General features: G+C 51.9%; 6 protein-coding genes across 6 annotated transcripts; 3 read left to right on the top strand and 3 right to left on the bottom strand.

The window, feature by feature from the left end:
• Window positions 1-365: 365 nt before the first annotated feature.
• Window positions 366-5,184, bottom strand: N7484_008495 (putative eukaryotic translation initiation factor subunit eIF-4F; the record flags this gene model as incomplete). The annotated part of the gene is made up of 4 exons (XM_057118882.1): window positions 4,489-5,184; window positions 1,099-4,314; window positions 957-1,040; window positions 366-896 (listed from the first exon to the last, which is right to left on the bottom strand). The coding sequence occupies exons 1-4, from the start codon at window positions 5,128-5,130 to the stop codon at window positions 366-368; spliced, it is 4,473 nt and encodes a 1,490-aa protein (XP_056968437.1). The 5' UTR covers window positions 5,131-5,184.
• Window positions 5,185-6,344: 1,160 nt separating this feature from the next.
• Window positions 6,345-7,411, bottom strand: N7484_008494 (HVA22/TB2/DP1 family protein; the record flags this gene model as incomplete). The annotated part of the gene is made up of 3 exons (XM_057118881.1): window positions 6,345-7,113; window positions 7,164-7,334; window positions 7,383-7,411. 3 exons carry the CDS (start codon window positions 7,409-7,411, stop codon window positions 6,345-6,347), a joined length of 969 nt encoding a protein of 322 aa, XP_056968436.1.
• Window positions 7,412-8,049: 638 nt separating this feature from the next.
• N7484_008493 (NRDE family protein) lies at window positions 8,050-9,059 on the top strand (the record flags this gene model as incomplete). The annotated part of the gene is made up of 2 exons (XM_057118880.1): window positions 8,050-8,115; window positions 8,163-9,059. The coding sequence occupies 2 exons, from the start codon at window positions 8,050-8,052 to the stop codon at window positions 9,057-9,059; spliced, it is 963 nt and encodes a 320-aa protein (XP_056968435.1).
• A 991-nt stretch (window positions 9,060-10,050) lies between these two features.
• egl3 (putative extracellular endoglucanase/cellulase) lies at window positions 10,051-11,757 on the top strand (the record flags this gene model as incomplete). Its single annotated transcript, XM_057118879.1, has 5 exons — window positions 10,051-10,174; window positions 10,227-10,435; window positions 10,500-10,564; window positions 10,618-10,715; window positions 10,769-11,757. 5 exons carry the CDS (start codon window positions 10,051-10,053, stop codon window positions 11,755-11,757), a joined length of 1,485 nt encoding a protein of 494 aa, XP_056968434.1.
• Window positions 11,758-13,056: 1,299 nt separating this feature from the next.
• Window positions 13,057-13,776, top strand: N7484_008491 (uncharacterized protein; the record flags this gene model as incomplete). Its single annotated transcript, XM_057118878.1, has 1 exon — window positions 13,057-13,776. The coding sequence occupies one exon, from the start codon at window positions 13,057-13,059 to the stop codon at window positions 13,774-13,776; it is 720 nt and encodes a 239-aa protein (XP_056968433.1).
• A 216-nt stretch (window positions 13,777-13,992) lies between these two features.
• N7484_008490 (uncharacterized protein) lies at window positions 13,993-14,769 on the bottom strand (the record flags this gene model as incomplete). The annotated part of the gene is made up of 1 exon (XM_057118877.1): window positions 13,993-14,769. The coding sequence occupies one exon, from the start codon at window positions 14,767-14,769 to the stop codon at window positions 13,993-13,995; it is 777 nt and encodes a 258-aa protein (XP_056968432.1).
• Between the last annotated feature and the right edge of the window lie 331 nt (window positions 14,770-15,100).

Below are 15,100 nucleotides of genomic sequence, written 5' to 3'. Positions count from 1 at the left end.
GACCCCAACTTTCTCTCCTTACTGATATCAATACCAATGAAATCAAAGCCTACTGCTTCGATACACATCACCAGCTACCAAGCAAAAAGAAAAAAAGGAGGAAAGAAATAGTAAAGGGTGTGAAAATTGTACACTATGAAGAGGTTCGAATTCGCACCTGAAAAGGAAAAAAGAGAAAAACCGACCCAGTCGGAACATGCAAGGTGAGATTCGAAAGACTGCGATGCTTTTATAGCCACGCAGATGGGGAGCAAAGGGGAACATGAGCATGAGGAGCATAAGGATCTCATTGGGAAAAAAGGGAAACAGGGAAATCTTTTGTTGGGCCTGAAAAAGGAAAACGTTGATCATTACTCCTAAGGAATCTATGCTGCGTTCTCGCCATCCTTCGATGGGGTTTTTGAGGGTCGGCGCTCGGCCGCGGGCTGCGACTTGGTGAGGACGGGGGAGTTGTGGGCGGATGGGGGCGAAGTGGCCAGATTATCCTTATCTTCCAGGGCGGCGAGGGCACTGAAAGCGTTGATGGAAGAGGCGGCCTCCTTGTCCTCCTTCTTGCCGGCAGGAGGAGTACCAGTACGGCTGCTTGCGGCACTGTCATCACTGCCGCGAACGAGGTTGCCACCCGGGCCCAGGTTCTTGCGGCCGCTGCTGCTTCGAGAGCCGAGCATGCTTGAGGGACCGAAGGACATGGGCTGGTTGGGGTTGCGAGTGGTGCGCAGACGGCGCAGGTCGTCACTGCCAACCTTGCTGGAGGCGTAGTCGGGAGGGGGAGCTTGCTGGCCGTATCCGAAGCCGCGGGCATCACCACGGCCCATCTGGGGGCGACCACCACCGCCACCGCGGTTGGCTTGCTGGCGCATCTTCTCTTGCTCAGCGGCTTGCTGGGCACGAGCAGCCTGTGTTTTAATTAGGATCGGGGATCAAATGGAATGAGAGAAAATTGCTGTATAACGTACCTCCTCACGAATCTGCTGGATGGTCTTAGGACCCTTATCGGCATCCTTGGAGTTCCAGCGCTTAGCACGCAGATCAATAATATCCTGGGGACTTGGTTAGCTTGATTGCAATTCTAAAATGAACAAAATAGTAAAAGCATACCATAAGCATGAAACGCAGACGGCTGGGCAGGTTGGGTGTCTCAACCATCATGTTAATGCGAGCGAAGTAAGCATCCATCATGGCAGGGCCCTTCTCAGAAGCATCCAGACTGGCACCGATGGTGCGCAGGAGACTGGTCAAGCTCTCCACCTCAGCCTCATCAGGCATACCGTCGTAATCAACAAGCTTCTTCACACACTCGTGCATGATACGCTCAGTCAACATGCCAAGCTTGTACAGCTCACCAATGAACTTCACGAGACCAAGACCACGACGCTTGGCAGCCGCGGCAATGTAGTACTCATCAGAAAGCATCTGAGCCTCCTCTGAGGAGCCCTCGGGCTTCTCAGGAAGGTTGACCTTCCAGCCACGCTCGAACTCCTCTTGACAGCGGTTGAGCAGGTACTTGCGGAAGAGACTGCCACCAGCAACGACATTGCCGTTCTTATCCCGGATGTTCTCATCCTTAATATCGGCACTCATGCTCTCGAGCATGGCCTTGGCGAACTTAGCGTACATAGGAGCCCAGTGAGCTTCATCAGTAGCCTTCTCGAATGTAAGCTGAATGACTTGGCGGAGAGTGCGGCCATCGGACTCATCCTTGGACTGTGAAACAATATCGAGAATTTGGACAGAGATACGATCAAAGTTCTCAGGGGTCATCTTGTTGAGAGCAGACTTGACCTTACGCTGCACAACATCAGGAGCCATGTAACCAGCCTGACCTCCAGGGGTGGGGCCAGCGGAAGCCTGTCCAACGCTGCGAGGCTTCCATCCAGTGGCAGAAGTTTGAATAGCTTCCAGCTTCATACCAGCAGTAAGAGGCATGGACTTGTCGTTCTCTCCCTCCTTCTTGGGGTTCTTGCCACCACGCTTGCTGCTATCCACGCGACCACCCTTGCTGGAACCACGACCACCAGGGGACATAGGCATGGAGCTGGAGTGTTGGCGCATCATATTGGCACCAATGCCGCTACCCATGCGGGGAGGGAATTGTTGGAATTGACGGCCAGGAGCATTTCCAGGCATGCTACCGCGACCAACAGGGTTAATCATGCCAGATCCCATTTGGAATCCCTGGTTGCTGGCATTGCGAGAGGGTTGGCGGCTGGTCATGGGAGTGCGAGCGGACTGAGTAGGGTCGCCAACGGTCTCACGAATACGGCTGTCCCAGTCGACGGACGGCTTGTCCTTGTAGGCAGCCTGGAATTGGAGCAGGAAATCACGCTCGTAGTGGAATCGGCGGCTGTCCGAGTTCAGGGCAAGGTTGGGGCCCGTGACAGAGGATGGGTAGACAACCTTGGCCAAGTCTTCGATGAACTTGGCGTTCTGCAAAGACTTCATAGCGGCGCTGGGCTCGGTAGGTTCGGTAGGCTTGGGAGTATCCAGCTTCAGGCCAGCAGGCTTCTTGGCAGTAGCACTGGCGGGCTTACCAGGAGGTCCCATGGACATGTCAGACGAAACAGGAGTAGCGGCGCCGCTGTCAGCAGGGGTTGACGACTCGGTGGCGGCCAAACCACCCTTCTTAAGAGAGGCAAAGAGGTCATCGCTGCTAGTGGCCTCACCCTTGGCGCGGGCATTCTCACGAGCAAGCTCGCGCTCCTCAGCCTCAGCCTCGGCCTTCTTCATGTTGGCCTCGTAAGCCTCACGATCCTCACGCTCCTTACGCTCGTCAGCCTCCTTCTTCTCCTGCTTCTTGCGGTAGTAGTCCTCCTCAGCGGCACGCTCCTTGGCCTCAATCTCAGCCATCTCACGCTCAATGGCGTCAAAGTCGGGCTCATCATCATCCGCAGGCGGAGCAGGGGCGGGTGCCTTCTTGGGCTCCTCAGCCGCAGGAGCAGGGGCTTCAGTAGCAGGTGCAGCAGCAGCAGCGGCAGCGGCAGGAGCAGCCTTGTCCTTCAAGCTCAAGTCCTGCAGGGCAGCGGCAGCAGAATCGGCATCAGCAACCTTCTTCTCCTCGTCCTTCTTGGGCTCCTCGGTGGTCTTGCGAGTGGCCTCCTCGGCCTGACGCTTCTGAGCGGCCTCATCCTCCTGAATCTTCTGGCGAACAGCATCCTTCAATTCCTGCTTCTTCTCCTCATCAGTCTTGGCACCAGCCTTGCTGTCAGTCCGAGCATGGTCAGAGGCGCTGGCAGTTCGGGGTGGCGGGGTTGCTGTAGGAGTGGCAACCTTCACTGGAGAAGGAGTAGCACGAGCGGGGGAAGCAGGGGAACCGAAAGTCTTCACAACACCGCTACCGGGGTCCTTGATGACGATGGGGCTCTTCTTGGCGGAAGGGATGATAAAGTTGGGCTTCGCAGGAGCGGGGCTGTTAGAAGATCTGCTGCCAGTGTGAGTGTGAGCAGCAGCCGGAGTACCAGCAGGGGCCGGCTGGCCCAGACTCGAGCCGGGTCGGTCAGTAGACATTTGGGAGGGAGTGCGCGAGAGGGGAGTAGACTGCGGTGGGGGTTGAACAGGGTACTGGCCCTGCATGTAGCCGGGAGCCTGGGGGTTGTAGGGCATGCCAGGACGGGGTTGGGGCGACGGGGGAGTCATGTATTGCATTTGTCCTCCCATACCATAGGCGGGGTTGTAATAGCCATAGTTGGGGTCGTAGGGAGGGTAGGCCTGTCGAGTGTGATGTAATGTCAGAAAGCGTTCAAAATTGCCACTTTGAGGCGCGAGATCCAGAGGGGGTGGGCGAGAACTCGGGACAGTCTCTCGCCCACCCCGATTATGTTTGTAACTGCCACTGCCACGCCGGGCGGAGTTTTTAGAATGACGAAAGGGTGGGTTTCTCACAGTTTGGGGACCCATGTGCTGTCCATAGCCGTAGGGCTGGGGCGGCATCTGCGGGTGGGCCATTGGAACCTGGTTCATTTGAGGAGTGGTCGGGTGGGCGTTAGCTAGCGCCGGGCTGCGGTTGGCTTGGTGCGGCGAGTTCGGGAAGGGGGCCGCGAGGGGACGGCCTTGGTTGGGGCCATGGAACTGAGGGCCCATGTTAGGACCGCCACGGGGCTGGTTGTGAGGTTGGCGGAAGTTCGGGCCTGGTGAATAGGGCATCTGTCCCTGGTATCCGGACTGGGAGTATCCACGACCGCGGCCACCCTGAGGGTAGCCACCGCGTCCAGGACCACCACCCATGTGGTTGCTCATATCACTGTGGGTGGACTGAGAAGATTCGCGACGCAAATGTTGGGGACCGGGACCGAGAGGAGCCTGTGAAGTTGGGCGCAACTATGTAAGTATCTGGGTTAAAACGCGGGGGGATTTGGGGAAAGGGAAGCCGAAGATATGAGCGCAATCACGTTTGCATGCGCATCGCATGCATCGGAAATTATCCTTCTTCCTCTCTCTCTCTCCTCTCTCTCCCTCAATATTGGGGAAAGGTCAGGGAGGATGTCGACTTACGTTGTTATCGCCGCTCTCTCCGAAGCTTCCAAAGTTGGGAACGTTTCCTTGTGCCTGGTAAGTGGATGGGGGACGACCACCGCTGGAGGCGGGCTGTGGGATGGGGGACGGAGAAGTCTGCGGTGAGGTCACACGTGGGTTTGTCGACGGGGCACCCAGGCCAGACTGCGACTGGTTGGAAGCGAGAACGGCAGGATTGCCCATGTTAGGAGAGCTCTGCTGGTTGGCGAAACCGAACTGAAGGCTGTTGGGCCGGCTGGCAGGGCCGCCGTTGGGCATGTATCCGGAAGTGCCGGCAGAGGTGATGGTCACCGAAGGCTTTCGGGAGTGATCACCTTGAGAAGCAGGAGCCGTTGGGGCGCCATTGACGATGGTCACACCCGAGGCAGCCTGCTGAGCGGGTTGGGTTTGCATGGGTTTGCCGTTCACAGGAGATACGGAAGTCGACTTCCCATGTTGCGCTGAGCCACCCACAGTGACGGGAGCGGCGGAGGAATCCGTCGCAGACTTCTTTGTAGCGTTGGCGTAGGACCTAGTTGGCGCCGGGGCAGTCGCAGCCAGGGGGGTTGCGGCGGGCTTGGGAGAGGTGGTAGCGGTGCTCTGTCCTTGTTGAACGCCCGACTGAGAAGGGATCGAGCTCATTAGACAGGTTGGTGGTCACGTTAAATCACGCGATGAGGTCGAAGGGAGAAGTCGTAAGGTGACGGTGATGTCAAGGTGTGAAAGAGGCTTCGTCAAGGCCGCATCCAAACCTGGGGCGAACGTATTAAGATTTGTTTTCAAATAGAAAAAAAAGTCAAATCAACCGAGTGAAATGACGACCACAAAAGAACGCAGCTTAAAAAACAAAGCAACGTGTGGTCCACAAAGGTTGGGTTTGGATTGTTCAACACAAATTGTGTGGGTGTGGGAAGGAGAAAAAATCCAAAAGGAAAAAAGTTGTTTCGGTGGGAAAAAAAAAAATATGTGGTTCGGGCTTTGTGGACGAACACAAACCTCTTTGAATCTCAACTCACCTTTTGAAAGAGAAGGAAATAAAGATGAAGGATTTACGGGAGAATCCTATCGACGAACACAAGGAGAAAAAAAGAGGAAAGAATCTGGAGGGGAAGTTATTATGCGCATCTACAAACTCCGCCACCATGACATCTGCGATGTAATCTATAGCCCTGGGCCCATACAGAAGTACGATTCGATGTTCGCTGCATTGTTCATTGCATGGTGTTCACGCTAACTGATCATTGCCTATGGCTAATGTCTGATATCATTCACCATTCACTACAAGCGACAATACTGAGAGTCCAGACAATCAAGTGGATCTTTATCGGTTGGTGGTAATCCCCGTACAGAGGCCCCTCGCCACTGGACTTACTGGACTTACTGGACTTAACCGGATATGAGGCTATATCCATACTAACCAAAATAGGCCATTCTGTGACACGGATGCTTTTGAGTCATAGTCTTTGTCAGAAATGACTCCTAGGGATAAGGTACCGAAGGGGTAGATGCATTCCTAGGATCGACTTTCATCCCGACTTCCGCACCTTGCAGCTGCGTAGCCTTTTCCTCCACCTGCAGGCCTAATTCTTCCGACTGGATTGGCTCGGCCATACTCTCCATCCTCGGCTAGACAAAATAAGTGTACGGAACTAGTGGGGAAGTGCAAAAGAAAATGGGAGGTATCACAGGAGCCTCCGAGCTTTTCATTCAAAGCAAAACCGTATAACTAACACCATTCCCCATGGGGATCCATTCACAGCAAAAATAAAAACAAAGGCTCTACCTTCTATGTCCAAAGTTTCTCCCTGGAATGTTGAAGCTTTTGCACCAGGCCTTCCCCCAAGTGTGAGCTGCGATCAGTTGTATCGGTCATATCCGGTGGTTCGGGACGCATAGTCCGAGGATCCCGAGGAGTCATTCTCAGGACCCAACCAGCCAGAGGTCCATTTACCACTGGTGCGACGTGTCGCGCGAGACCCCAGATCTTCATCGTCTACCACATCAAAGGAGTTGTCACTTTTGTTCTTTCGTAGCGGAGCACCGTACGCAAGATCGTCATTCTCACCATCATCATGATGGATCGCTTGCTCCTCACGGGCCAGCGTCGAGCGCAGATAGTCCAATACCTCTCGCTGGTGGGAGATGTACTGCGCCTTATCCACGCCGGTCATGGATCGAATCTGGCGCTGGAGCAGAGTACCACTAGCTGAAAGTTCCTCCTGGTGGACCTCACGCGATTTGCCAGGAGATGTCACCGAGCCGAGTGCGGAGCTGAGAGCGGAATACCAATCTCCTGTATTTGTGGCTGCTGCTGCAGTGGGAAGATTGAACCGTGACAGCAGGGACTGCGCGTATGCGGCTGGTCCTGATGGGGGCGGTGGGGCTTCCTGCTGTGGGGGAAGACCTAGCACCTTTGTCCGGATGAGATCCATAGCCTGGTAGAAGTATTGCAGGCCGAGTGCCTTGGCTCGCTCATGGCTGCGACCGATGAGCTCCTCAATTTCGTGCTCGTGGTGGGTCAGAAATGGATCAACGTAGTCTTGGTATAAGAGACGGGCGCCTTGGGTTTGTGGGAGGACGAGATAACACATGAAAAACAATCGGATCCAACTGTAGAATGGGAACCTGCGATGTGTCAGCGCATGAAGCTATAGGAAACTGATGCCAGAGCATACCATCCAATAATGAAGACTGTCCAAGATTCTGCCAGCAGAATCACAGAGAGAACCACCCAATACATCAGCCATGGCGCAAGTTGCGAGGGATCGGAGGAGCGGAGAGCCTTATACGATGCAAATACGGGGAAGAGGATAGTGATGACGGAGCTATCGGATAGGTAAGCAACGCTGAAAAATAGAATTTAGAGCCCCGTGAGCTCCTGAACCAATACTCACGACAACAAGTCCGCAAAGATTCCAAACATGGTGGCGTGTGAGCTTCCGGGCGATCAAAAGTCACGAGGGGTCGATAAGCGGAGATCAATCGAGTAGCTTTCCCCTCCAACCACAGGCTGAAGGGCTATAAGCAAAAAGCAAACTTCACCCAGTGGATAGGAAGTCAAATAACCTCACTGGGGAGGAGCAAGAATCAAAGGCGAGGTGTGTGGAGTGTGAGATGAAAGAAGAAGAAAAGTGTCCACTACGTAGGCATCCATATCAGCTGAAGCATGACCCGCAACGGCTAAAAAAGTCAACTGTTCGTCTTGACGTCACGAGCAAAACATGAGACCTAGAGCTCAAGAACTCTGCTATTGAAGTCAGGTTTATCTATGGACTTCTTGTATGATCAATGCAGTTGTCTTGTATCACTTGCCTTCTTCTCATGTGTTCTTCTTGAGATCTAGAAACCGACCAGACCAGTGGAGATCCGATCGGCCCAATCATCCGATGCCCAAGGTTTGGATGACTCCCGAGCAAGGGGCGCTCTTCCCCCGCTATATCTTACAATCCCCTTCACCGCATCTTGAATCGTGAAGGTCACCTGTGGTTCAACCTGCACTCTGCATCCTGCACCCGATCTCCAATCTCTGGATCTCAGCTGGGGCACCTCGGCAACTCGGCCATGTGTATCGCCTTGATCTCCACCGCCCACCCGGACTATTCATTGATCGTCATCGATAATAGAGATGTACGTTGGCCCACTGAAGCAATGACATGCATACTAACTAGCTTTAGGAGTTTCTCCACCGCCCAACTTCAGAGCCAGATTGGTGGCCGGAGCCATTCTCAAATGTGCTCGGATCACGCGATCTAGCAAGGTCAACCCACGGTACATGGATGGGAGTGACAAGAGAAGGAAAATTGGCCGTCCTGACCAACTATCGCGAAGACAAAGCCTGTCAAGCCATCGGGCAATATAGTCGCGGTGTGATTGTGAACAACTGGCTAACCAGTCCGCCGAACGAGCAAACCACGCATAGCTTTGTGCAGTCCATGGTAGCAAGTGAAGAGGCGAAGCAAGTGGGTGGATTCAGCCTAGTATGTGGCCATATTAATGAGCCGTTGGCCATTGTCTCCAATCGTTCCTCCGACATGGACCAGATCGCCTGGGTGGCGGCGGAAAAGAACCAAACAAGAGGTCTCAGCAACACGACCTTTGATGATCGATCATGGCCGAAGATCCTTAAAGGCGAAAAGCTCATGGACTCGGCGATTCAGGCCCATGCGCAATCTCAAGAAGATGAGGACACTCTGATCGAACGACTACTCCAGGTGCTCAGCACTGATACTTTACCTCGGTTACCAGAGGACGAGCCCAACAGCATTGACACTTACATCCAGCACCTACGGAAGAGTATTTTTATTCCCCTCATTGGAACGAAAGAAGATATCAACCGACCTGCAGAAGAGACTGCTGCAGCGCAGGTCGAAGATGAAGTAAACAAGACACCAACCAACGGAGCACTTGGGCTAGACTATAACAGCGGACCATATGGAACTCAGAAGCAGACTGTCCTCCTCGCTAAACCTGATGGGCGGGTACGATACTTCGAGCGGACATTATGGGACAGGAATGTGAGGGCTGTACCCGCTGGACAAGGCGATCGATCTTTCGAGTTTCATATCGAATAATAGTACGTGTCATGATTCAAATTGACTCGTAGATCGAGTGTGCTATGATATGACGACATTGCATGGCAAGGGGGTTGACGATATTCACACCGACCGAGCTCGACTTTGGCCATGCCTGAAATTTTTCTTCCCTGTTTAATTGTAACTGGGGTCATGTCCCGATTTACATACATTATCGATGAGTTCATATTGTTTTGTCTTAGTATAGGCTAAGCGATCATTGTACGGAGTAGCAGCTCCGCCCTGTTTCATCTTGAGCGGCGCTCATCTACTTGGGGCTTTTCAGTTCGGGCATCGACCCAACACGGAATGGTCAAGCCCACTCTTGTCCCGGAATAATTTACAATGCTGACTTTGGCTGATTTTCCACCCATACACATTGCTTCCGATCGCGCGCCGTAGAATGACCGAAATGACCCTGAACCCCTGTGGACCCTAATGTCAAATTCCACCCCACTCCGCGGCTTCACGCCTAAGTCTTCCACTTCCTTCTCCCTCGCTAGAAACTGACATGATCAAGGAAATTAAATTAAACTATAGTCAGCAAACCCTTTCGGGCCGTTCGTGTTAAATCCTATGGCCCGAATCTCATTCCAGGGCGCTTCTAGCTCAGACATTGGGTCCCTCGCCCCGCAGAAAATATACTGGTCTACTTCCTGGCTCAATCTCCGTCGGAAGACCTACCGTGACAGGTCTGTCAATGGGGTCGGTGAATCCTGAGGAGTGGTCTCGAACGTGGAGTCCACTTGTATCAGATGTTGTGGTAGCCTGGACCCAGTCCAATAGAAGGCTTGAATTGATGCCCCTGACAGTAAGGCCAACGGGTATATAACATGGCCCAGTGCACATACTCGATTTAACTTTTGTTTCTTGTTGTATACATTCTTTTCTGTCCAATTTCGAGACTGGTTTCTCGATTTGTCATTCTTTTTCTATCCATTCTTTCGTTCGACAAGCTCAACAGTCATTCTCTTCTATTTTCTCAATCAAAATGAGACTCACCAACTTGATCCTGGCCGCCAGTGCCGCCGGTCTGGCCTCTGCCTACCCTCGCTCAAGGGAGGTTCTTCCCAAGCGCAACAACGATGTGAAGAAGCGCTCTTCTGGCTTCACCTGTAAGTTAGACAAGCGCACGACTGCAGGAATGCATCAACTGATTACATGTAGGGGTTGGTGTTAGCGAGTCCGGTGCGGAGTTTGGTTCCGCTATTCCTGGAACCTTGGGTACGGACTATACTTGGCCCACCACATCCAAGATCCAGGACCTTCGGGATGCTGGTATGAACATCTTCCGCGTTCCCTTCTTGATGGAGCGTCTGGTGCCCGACAGCATGACCGGTACCCCGGCTACCACATACTTGGCTGATCTCAAGTCTGTAAGTAATCCCCACGCTACTATGCTTCAAATCATCCTCCAGTCTCTAATACAAGGTGATATAGACGGTGAAGTTCATCACCGACAGCGGTGCTTATGCGGTTCTTGATCCCCACAACTACGGAAGATAGTAGGTTGACGTGCCAAAGGTGATTGTTTGTCTATATACTGACTCCATCCTAGCTCTGGAAGTATCATTGAGTCGACCGCCAACTTCAAGGCCTTCTGGAAGACCGTCGCTGCTGAGTTTGCCGACAATGACCTGGTCATTTTCGATACCAGTAAGCCTTCTCCAATGCACATACTCTTGCAAAGACTAATAAATCCTCTTTAGACAACGAGTACCACGATATGGACCAGACTCTCGTCCTGGACCTGAACCAGGCCGCCATCGACGGTATCCGTGCCGCCGGCGCTACCACTCAGTACATCTTCGCCGAGGGCAACGCCTACTCCGGTGCCTGGTCGTGGACTGACAACAACGACAACCTGAGCGGCCTCACGGATAGCGCGGACAAGCTCGTCTACGAGATGCACCAGTACCTCGACTCAGACAGCTCCGGTACCTCCGAGACCTGCGTCAGCAGCACCATCGGCAAGGAGCGCCTGGAGTCGGCCACCGCATGGCTCAAGTCTAACGGCAAGAAGGGTTTCATTGGCGAGTTCGCCGGTGGTGTCAACTCTGTCTGTGAGACTGCCGTCGAGGGCATGCTCGCTTACATGAGCGAGAACAGCGACGTCTGGATGGGTGCTGAGTGGTGGTCTGCCGGTCCCTGGTGGGGAACTTACATGTACAGCTTGGAGCCCACTGATGGTACCGCTTACTCGACTTACCTTCCCATCCTGGAGAAGTACTTTGTCAGTGGCACTGCTTCTGCCTCCACCACTGCTGTAGCCGCTGCTTCGACCTCTTCTTCCTCGTCGAAGTCTACCTCCTCCGCCACTTCCACCTTGTCTAGCTCCTCTTCGACCTCCGCCGCTGTGGAGGTTACCACCACCCCTAACAGCGAGGTCCAGGTCCCCAGCCCCTCAGTTGACGCTGTCACCACCGCCGCTCCCAGCTCTGTTGCCTCCGTCGCCCCCGTCAGCGAGCCTACCACCCTGTCTACCGTCTCCGTCTACGTTCCTCCTGCTCCCTCCTCCGCGACCACCTTTGCCATCGCCCCGTCCTCCACTCAGTCGGCTACCGTCGCTCCTTCCTCGACTGGAGCTCTCGTCGCTCACTACTACCAGTGCGGCGGAATCAACTGGACCGGTGGCACCACTTGCGAGTCTCCCTACACCTGCAAGGTGCAGAACCCCTACTACTACCAGTGTGTTTAAGGGCTGTTAAGTCGCCGATATAAAAGGGGCATGTGGAACATAGTTGTGATGGATTGGTGAATACTTTCTTCTTCGAAGGCGTGTCCTTCGTTTGTATATTTTCTCTTCGAACTTCAATTCAAATATCTTTTTTCATTATTTAATTTGTCTCAAGTATGGTTGATTGGTAGATCGGTGTAGACAGGTTACAACGTTGAATTTTATTGAATGGAGGAATTAGAAGGTTGAATGCGATAAACACATTTCATTGACACTAAGTACAAAGGGAACATCTGTCAGGCACAATCAGACTTGTGAAAGAATCTCAAGCCCGGGGCCCGAAGGCCAATCAGAGACGAAGTAAACTGTCATCATTTTGTGCCAGAAAAGAAGCCAACGGAACAAAGGAGCCAACAGCACAGCGGAAGAGGAAGGGTGATCGTGCAGGACTGCACGCGGCATTCGGGTGTGTCGTAGCCATAAAGATGAAAAAGACTCAGTCTTCGTATAAGAGAGAAGGACGGTGACAGGAAAGAGTAGTAATCAAGAAAGGGAAACAAGAGTAAAAGAGGAGAAGAAGATGTTATGAGCGACGCCAAGGAAAGGGTAGCGCAGAGAAAAAGATGAGAGCGAGAGGAAAGATAAACAATTGAGGAGTAGGGAAAGGTTGCATAGAAAGTAAAGAAGGAGGGGGTCAAGAAAAGATCGAGGCAAAGGGAAGGTTGAAGAATAAAGAAGAGAGAAAGAGAGGAGTAGAGGGAAAAGTTGAGGGTATTTGTATTCTGGAGAGAAACAGTGAATGATGGGAGTAACCTCATTGGGAAACGAAGTAGTGAATGATGGGAGTGGCCTAATTGGGAATAGAGGACGCGATTTGACCAGAGGAAATGGTTTGGTTTTTTTTCATGGCGGGCTTGCTATAGTGATCTCTGTCATATGGATTAATGGACCTATTATGATGGGCTGCTGACATCCTGGGCATGAGAACATAACAACATGACTCTATACAACATTGGACCAGTATCTGGAAGAGCACATTCTATTACCAAACTACTAATTATCTGTACACAGGTGGAGAGAATTGGAAGATCATAGGCAACATTTTAGGCGGTCGGGGTTTATAGTGTTACTACTAGTAGGGAGCGGCTCTTGTAAAACGAAAATGATGTCATCCGCCTTGTAACCAATCAAAAGCTCTACATTTGCTGAGTAACACAATACGATCTCCAGAGTCCAACGACAACCGTCGATGTCGGGTTAGCGAAGGAATTAATCTTTCCCAAAAACATAACAAGAATGAGTCAGACAAATTGTTCCAAAATGGATTCGAATGAAAAAACCGTAGGTGACATTGAATATATCTCAAGGACCCCATTAACATCCCGCAAGAAAAGGATCGTCGATGTAGACGAGTACCAAAAAGCTCGGGCGGACCTTCTCAAGCAAGAAAAAGAGGCTACCCAGTTACTGCAAAGACTAGCAGCCAAACGCCGAGAACTCCCCATGGTAGAAATCTCCAACCCAGATCAATTCAAATTTGACACGCCCGAAGGAGAGAAAAGCCTAGTAGATCTCTTCGATGGCCTCGACCAATTGATCGTCTACCACTTCATGCTCGGTCCTGGCGAGCATAAAGGGTGTGTGGGGTGCTCTTTTTGCATGGATCACATTCCAAATCTCGGACATTTGCGGAGCCGAAATACTTCTTTTGTTGCTGTCGCTACTGCGCCGTTGTCTGAGATCACTAGCTATCAAAATAGGATGGGATGGAAGTTCCCGTTTTACAGTTCTGCCAAGACTCATCAGACATGGAAGAAGGTTGAAGGAAATGGGGAGACTGTGACGTGGAAGCCTGGAAATGGGTATTTCGGTCTCTGTATTTTCCGGAAAGATGGCGATCGTGTCTTTCATACTTATGATACTTCGGATCGGGGACTGGAAAGTATTTTGTCGACGTATCATCTGTTGGATATGACGCCGATGGGTCGACAAGAGGTTGGTAATGGGATGAATAGATTTAGTCTTCATGATGAGTATTGAGCTGTAAATAAGATATGAATGTTCATTCCCACTCTGGTTGGCTTTTTCAGAAGTTATGACAGCCTCATCACCTGGTACATGATGCATTCATAGAACGATGATCACATTTTTGTCCAGCTTGCTCTCGCAAAGTCTATGACCTCCTCACAAATTTCAGACTTTGTATGCGTGGGTACAATCCATTGCCTGGACAAAGCTATCTAAGAAAGCCTTCTTTCAACGTTGGGCGGTATTGGCTGCGTTGAACACAATCACACAATTATCGCCAAAGAAGTCCTCGAAGTAAGAGTAAACATCTTCCATAGTGTTCTTGTCGAATATCCTAACCTCGAACGTTTCCATGAATCGAGAACTGTCCCGATGATGGTAGATGGCTTTCATAAACTGGCGGAACACAGTATACGGACTTCGAGGCCGAATGCCCTTCTCAAGGAAACCAAGTGCAGACTGGAAGCGAATTAGAAAGTCATGAGCTGTTTCATCATTGCCGAAGGTTACTTCGGTCCATTTCTTGTACAATCGCATTGTCCTGCGGAAGCTGTTGCTATTGTAGATCTGCTCCAGTTTGGAATAAGTATCCTTGAAGCTCACTGTATGAGCCACCATAGTAAGCGCCGTAGGGCCCAGCGTTCTGCGAATGAGCCCATTCCCAACCCTGCAAAGATGGTCATAGTCACTGGCGTGCTCCTCGATATCCTTCCTGCCCTTGTCAATGAGTTCTTGTGTGGGGTAGCATCGAGGATGACCGTTGGTGAGAGAGATAATAGTAGCAATCTCCTCATCGTTCATGTGCTCATGAGGTTGGCCGAGAGAGCCTTGGAGAATGGGCCAAAGACGCCTGTCAATGGCTTTCAGACCTTGCCGAAGGGAGTCATTCCAGGTCTCCCAACCAACTTCCTTTGAAAGTTTGAGCGGTGTAAGCGCGTCGAAGAGTGTTATGTGGTCGCGGTTGGCGAAGGCATCGTAATCGGAAAGGGCAAGGGTAAAGGCCATCGCGAATGAATGCGAATATCGGAAGCATTGACGAGGAACAAGCTTTTGCAATTGCGCGAAGTTGCTGGTGACCCTACGGGTCATCTCCAAGCGAAAGTTGAGGAATCGATGGCGAGAATTGGATAAACGGTGTCAAAACGACGCTATTCAGAATGTGCCATAAGAACAGCCGAAAGACAGCGAGGTCGAAGACGCGGACCCCGACTTATCGGGTAAGAAATAACGGCCAGCTCTGCACCCAGCTCATATGAGTTGCAAAGAGAACAGGGGAAATAGTCATGGACAGTGGTAGTATTGGTACGAACGGTGAGAAGGAAAAGAGGTCTACAGT

Source organism: Penicillium longicatenatum, assembly GCF_028827895.1.
Source record: "Penicillium longicatenatum strain IBT 33135 chromosome Unknown contig_6_segment0_segment0, whole genome shotgun sequence".
In the NCBI taxonomy this organism is placed as follows: domain Eukaryota; kingdom Fungi; phylum Ascomycota; class Eurotiomycetes; order Eurotiales; family Aspergillaceae; genus Penicillium; species Penicillium longicatenatum.
The sequence above is the reverse complement of the archived record's forward strand: the minus strand, read 5'-3'. Positions and strand labels throughout refer to the sequence as shown.